Source organism: Tasmannia lanceolata, unplaced genomic scaffold (genome assembly GCF_043159265.1).
Source record: "Tasmannia lanceolata isolate RefF3 unplaced genomic scaffold, GAP_Taslan_0.1 ptg000012l, whole genome shotgun sequence".
NCBI classification, from domain to species: domain Eukaryota; kingdom Viridiplantae; phylum Streptophyta; class Magnoliopsida; order Canellales; family Winteraceae; genus Tasmannia; species Tasmannia lanceolata.
In genome coordinates this window covers 34,501,180-34,508,023 of record NW_027518689.1, presented here as the reverse complement: position 1 = coordinate 34,508,023, position 6,844 = coordinate 34,501,180, and the positions used below count along the sequence as shown (strand labels likewise).

At 38.8% G+C, this 6,844-nt stretch overlaps 1 protein-coding gene across 1 annotated transcript; it reads left to right on the top strand.

Moving 5' to 3' along the window:
• Nucleotides 1–2,791: 2,791 nt before the first annotated feature.
• LOC143887242 (berberine bridge enzyme-like D-2) lies at nt 2,792–4,622 on the top strand. The gene has a single exon (XM_077391354.1). The coding sequence runs from the start codon at nt 2,803–2,805 to the stop codon at nt 4,438–4,440; it is 1,638 nt and encodes a 545-aa protein (XP_077247469.1). The 5' UTR covers nt 2,792–2,802; the 3' UTR covers nt 4,441–4,622.
• The last annotated feature ends 2,222 nt before the right edge of the window (nt 4,623–6,844 follow it).

The window sequence follows — 6,844 nt, the reverse complement described above, 5'->3', positions numbered from 1 at the left end:
TATGATACATGTATATCCACATTGCCCTTGTTTTAGTAATGAAACTCCTCTCTTTATTCTACACTTTTCTAATTTGGTTTCAAGGGCCGTTTGAATTTCCCCAAATGCTATAATCAGCCAATAACAAAAAGTGTTTAATAAAGCGATGAGTGTCACTATAAAAAAAGAAGGAAATGAAGATAACATTGCTCATTAATATACAAAAGATTGGCAGTCCATCCACAAAAGCTAAGAATCGTTTAACAATATAAAGCTAGATAAGGATATCATCATCTACATAAAGTTAAAAGACAGCATCCCAAACAAAAGAGAGGAACGCAGCAATCTACCACGGAAAGAGGCTGCAGGCCATGCTTCTTGCGCCGTTGGCCGGCACTCATTTATCACACTTCTCTATTCTATTCTGCTGCCTGCTTTCTGAGTTTAGTTTTTTCATATCCATCGTTGGAAGTTTTTAAGATATATTATAGGGGTTTGTATTGATATTGCCACCTTAAAAAGTAGGCATTCCTCCGAAGGTAATAAGACAACTAACATGATTTGGAATGCCTAACAAGGGCCCAGGGTGCGTTTGGATTGTCGGAATAAGACATTGTCTGGATTCTTCTTCTTAGTGCCGCCCACCCAAAGAAGCATACTCGAGGGGGTGTCTAGATTGACCAAACTCTAGCTACCTTGGAAGGTACAGGGTAAACTACTAGGTTGAAGTATAAAGATTTGACTGAGAAATTACTAGATGAATTCCAGGTCCATATCATAGAAATTTTTAATTAAAATTTTAAATTCCATTATTAAAATTTTAATTTAATTTTTAAATTCCATTTAATTACAAAGGAATTGGAATATGATATTGATTCCAATTCCTGATTCCAGAGATCCAAACACAGCCTTAAATTTACTCCCACGTATCTAAAGTTTTAGAGGCTGCCGACCTAGTTTAATTTGGATTGAATTCTAATTAATAACCTTCGGATCCCTCATGGTACGTGTGTAACTTGATCTCGTGGCTTCTATGAGGTAACCCTATGGTCCTCTTCCTTCACATCAGGATACCATTTTTCAAAGGTTTATATTGTGTTTAGAAAGTTAGTCTAAAGTAGGGATTTCAACAGATCCACTCGGATCCACCTATTACTTGGTCACAGGATCTCTTATGGTCGGATCCTACTTTCTTAGTCCCGGAGAGAGAGAGAGAGAGAGAGAGAGAGAGAGAGAGAGAGAATGAAAAGCGAGAAAATGAAAGTGTTTAGCATTTTGAGTAGTGTAGAGTTTTAAAATGTTGCAAAAATGCCTTGTTGGGATAGTTGCCTTATTTCCCACCCACGGTGGTTGCTTGGGTGCGAAGGCAAAAGCAAAAATAGAGATTTCTATTTTTAGCTTTTGGAGAAAACTAAACTATAAAAAGAGAAGTGTTGCTCTCTTGGGTTGCGGCGAATCAAGACGTCTTTGATGTGTCGGCTGTCAAAGGAGAGAGAAAGGGAGAAGATGTTTTTCATTTTGGAGTTTTCTCTTAGGTCATTTTTCTGGTTTATCTCTCGTGTTATCTCTTATGTACGGTCTTAGATTTGAGAAGCAAGAAAAGGGTTGCGGGTTTGCGGGTTTGCGATTAATCCATTGTAATCCTTGTATATTGTTTTTCTCATAGTGGAAGATCATGTTTGTCGCTCGTGGACGTAGGCTTTGCCGAACCACGTAAAATCTTGGTGTTCATCTTGTGGCTTGATTTATTATTTTACTTTTCCATTAATTTGTGTACGATCGGATCGGATTGTCCGGCGGATTTTCTCAACATGCCTCTTATGAATAGATATAAATGAACAAAAATATGAAGGGTATGTTCATACAAAGCCACCCACATTCGGACCTAAGACTCTCCATCTGATTTTGTGGCAACCTTTAGGTCATGCTCCAAAATAATTTATGACCTTAGGATATGGATCCAATAGACAGAGTTCAGATATAATTGCTAGGCCCAAATTCGTTCCATTAACATTCGGACCCAACCGATCCATCGGATTGTCAGGGTCCATAGATATCCCTAGTCTATTGCAATTTTGTCTTTTTATGTTTTAACTAGAAAAAAAAGGTGAGAGAGAGAGTGGTTATAATTTTATTGGGACTTTGACATCAAATTTAGGAAATCAATTTAATTAGTCTCTTCCTTTGTATATAGTATAGATACATATTTGTCCTTTTACGCCTTGTTGATGCATCAGTAGTAGATAATATTATAAAGATTACTCCTACATGCAAAGTTTCCCAAGATTCTAAAATGCAACGGTTTATGTTTATCTATTTGTGGGCCCACCATATGACATTTATATATGGTGATCTGTTAATATTTTTTTGGCAGTGATAAATCGACTCCCCATGTGTCTTTCTCTCTCCTTTGGAGTCTATTTAAGATACATGGGGAGTCGATTTAAGATATATGGGAGTCGATTTATCACTCCCCTATTCTTTTGAAGAAAGATAACTATATTTAGATAAAAAAAATATTATTAGAAGAAATTTTGGATTAGAGCTAGTTAGGTTTCCTTCCTAAGCCCTCAGTTGTTTTCAATTTTTCATTGTTATTTTCGAATCTGTCCCCTTTCATCTTTAAACAATCTCAACTAATTTCTTCCCCTTTTCTGCTCTTCCAAATGTTCTATAATAAACCCAAAGCCGGCCAAATTCCTACTCTTTCTCTCCACATTGATCACTCCATCCTCTTGTCTGCAACACATAAAACAAAATACACTCTTTCCCAACACACTAATATGAATAAAACCCCTATCACACTTCAAGTAACTCAAAGCCATGGAAAGATTTCAGACAAACCCAGTTACTCTATTGAGTCTATTCATCTTCTTCATCTTCTTACTCCCTCCCTCCTTTGCTGAAATCACAGATTTCATTGCATGTTTAACATCTAACGGGGTACAAAATTTTACCCTTTATCCTATACCGGATGATGTCCCATCTAGATCTTCCCAGTATGACTATCTACTCAATTTATCGATCCAAAATCTCCGGTTCTCAGAACCCAAATTTCCTAAGCCGGCCGCCCTCGTCATGCCAGGATCCAAAGAACAACTAGCTAGTACGATTATATGTTGCAGGGCACAGGAATCATGGACTATTCGAATTCGAAGTGGGGGCCATAGCTATGAAGGCTTATCGTCCATTGCCGAAGAGATACCATTTGTGATCATAGACATGTTGAATTTGAACCGAGTTTCGGTAGAATTGGAATCGGAATCAGCTTGGGTCGAAGCAGGCGCAACACTTGGTGAGACCTACTATGCAATTGCCATGGCAAGTGACTCACTGGGTTACTCGGCCGGGTCATGCCCCACAGTGGGTAGTGGGGGGCACATTGGAGGGGGAGGATTTGGTTTGTTATCTAGAAAATACGGACTCGCCGCGGATAATGTGAACGATGCCATTATGGTAGATAGTGAAGGACGGTTGTTAGACCGCGAAGCCATGGGGGAGGACGTGTTTTGGGCTATAAGAGGAGGAGGTGGCGGTGTTTGGGGTGCAATTTACGCTTGGAAAATCAAACTAGTCCATGTCCCGAAAATCGTTACGAGTTTTATCATCTCAAGACCCGGTACGACTCGCCGAGTCGCTGAGTTAGTGCACAAATGGCAGTATGTGTCACCAAAACTAGAAGAGAACTTCTATGTATCGGCTTTCGTAGGCACCGGATTGCCAGAAACTGCCACAATTGGGATATCAGCCACCTTCAAAGGTTTCTATTTGGGTCCAAAAACCCAAATGCTCTCTACCTTAAACATGTCATTCCCCGAATTGGGTCTGTTAGAAGAAGAATGCAAGGAGATGAGTTGGATCGAATCCGTGGTTTTCTTCGCCGGGTTAAAGAATGGCAGCTCGCTGGACGATTTGAAAGACCGAGTTCTACATGATAAAGGGTTCTTCAAGGGAAAATCAGACTATGTGAGAGATCCCATATCTTTAACTATAATAGAGGGTATGATGAAGATATTTGAAATGGAGCCTAAAGGGTATGTTATTTTGGACGCATACGGAGGGATGATGAACAAAATAAGGAGTGATTCTCTTCCTTTTCCTCATCGAGATGGAAATCTCTATATAATTCAGTATTTAGTGGCTTGGAAAGAAGAAGATGATTGGAGGAGTAATGAGCTGATGGATTGGGTACGAAGACTTTATGATTATATGACAAATTTTGTAACGAAGGGTCCTAGAGCTGCCTATGTAAACTACTTAGATCTTGATCTTGGAGTGATGAAATGGATGAATGGGAGTATAGTGTATGGTAATGCTGTGGAGGTGGCTAGAGATTGGGGTGAAAAGTATTTTTTGGGGAATTATGATCGATTGGTTCAAGCTAAGACCCTTATAGATCCTAGTAATGTGTTTCGTAACCCACAGAGCATTCCTCCCTTAGTTCAATTAGATGAAATCTAATTAAGAGAGAGGGTTATACGGTTGAAGTCTGTAATGTAAAGGGCTATGATTGAAGTCTCTTCTTTAATGGGAGTTAATTTTCTGTGTTTTCTTTTCTTTTGCTTTTGTATTATTAATGGGGTATGTGATATTTGAAGCTTAATGTAACGTAATTTGTGGAAATTATTAGAAAATCAAGGTGGATTTGAAAATCGTACAAGGTTTGTCTATTCTAGGATGGGCCTGCAACTGTTCGATATCTCCGAGGGCTTTTAACCATTTTTGGTAGAACTATGATTAGAGTTGGTGGGTTGGAGAATCTCTTTAGACGACGATGATGTTGGTTACTGTTTTAAGGTGGCCATGCAAAGGCCTTAGATGTGTTTGGTTGAGGACAGCATGTCATGGGATTGGAAAATAAGGAAACAAAATTCCTATCTTAAACAGGAATTTTTTTTCATTGTTTACCAATCTCATCATGTTCACTTCGGGCCCACTCAAATTTATCTCACCATCCCTCTCTACCCTTCTCACCTTGGCCAAACAAATAATCCATGAATTTGTTTCATGGTTGTGAAATATGTCCCCTTTGAGGTGTTACCCATAGTTTTAAAACTCTCCCGCCTCTTCACAGACTCAGATGAGTCTGATGCAATCCAAAAATTAGCAGCAAATTTTGAGGATGGTAATTTTAGGAAGATTCACAAATGAAAGTTTCAGAAGTGGAAAATACGAAAGTTTCCGTGAATAAGGAACTATTTTTGGAAGAAACTTGCAAGTTTACATGGTGGAGTTATTGGAAAGTTGCAAGATCTTGCAATCTTGAAGATTTGGGAAAATGCTATTTCCTATTCTCATAATATTTTGTTTTCTAAAGCTGTGTTATCATTTTCTTATTTAGTTTGTTTTCTAGATTTGATAAGCTATAGTTGCTTTTCTTATTTAGTTAGTTTTTAGCCTAGGAAAAGTTTAGTGTTTTAGGTAGATATGCCAATATAATTTTAGCTTCTTTTTAGATTTTGGAAATATTTTTGAAATGTAATAAAAGAGATGGAGGATTGGAATTGGGGAGTTTTTGAGATTGAATAAAATTTTATGTTCACGGCATACGTGAGATTTCGTACGAGTTCTTCTTGTTACTTGTTCTTTCTTGGTTTTGTTTGATCTTGGTTTTTGGGCTGCGCCAGATTGGTATCAGAGCTGCTTCGTTCCTGCGGTTGGCGACAGATCGATCGTGCCACCGAAAAGAAGAGGCGCTCGCACTGTTCCGATGGTGGAGATACAGACACGAGACAAACTTGCCATACTTCGAAGACAAGTCGAAGTCTTGACGGCCCGTATTCTTCACTTGGAAACTTCTGGCCAAGATGAAGAAACCGAAGAGGAAGATGAAACCCGCCTGAACCCTTTCCATGACAGGGGTGCAAATGGAGGCTCCAGTGAACCCGCATGAAAGAGACAGCCGCAGTTGGGAATCCAGACTGAAAATAGAGATGCCCGAGTTCCAAGGTGGATTGTCCGCGGAAGAGTTCTTGGATTGGTTATGCACGGTGGAAAGAATATTCGAGTTCACAGGGGTTCCAAACCACAAGCAAGTCCAACTTATGGCTTTGAAGCTGAGGGGACAAGCCTTGGCATGGTGGACACAACTGGAACTAACACGATTCTTTCATGGAAAGTCCAAAATCAGCACTTGGGAGAAGATGAAGAAGAAATTGAAAGAAGGTTTTCTTCCTTTTAACTGCCTTCAGTTTACTTATCAACAACTACAGAATCGAGAAGGCAAGCAGTTGGTTATTGATTTAGACAAAGCAAGTCAAGATGAACCCATCTATGACGAGTACGATGATGAAGATGAAATAGTAGAACTACAACTCGTTGATGATGAGTACGGGGATGATGATAAAATATTTGAACTACATGGTGACGTTTGGGAAGCCTTTGTCATTCAAAAGGAAATGATTTCACTTCAAGATAATTTTCTCGACTATCTTAGAGACAATAATGTTCATTCTACATGTACGGTGTACAAAACAATTTCACTTGTTGGTTATTGACGGCATGAGTTGTAAGAACATCATATCGGAGTCTACCACGACCAAGTTACATATTAACTTCACAGATCATCCAAATCCCCACAAGATTGTATAGTGGAAACGAGAAAGCGAAGAAGATTTGTCGGATGATAATGTATCGAATTTGAGGGCGAATTCTTCTCAACAAGGAGTGACTGATGCAATCCAAAAATTAGTAGCAAATTTTGAGGATGGTTATTTTAGGAAGATTCACAAATGGAAGTTTCATAAGTGAAAAATACGAAAGTTTCCGTGAATAAGGAACTATTTTTGGAAGAAACTTGCAAGTTTACATGGTGGAGTTATTGGAAATGTGTGTCATTGGAAAGTTGCAAGATCCTGCAATCTTA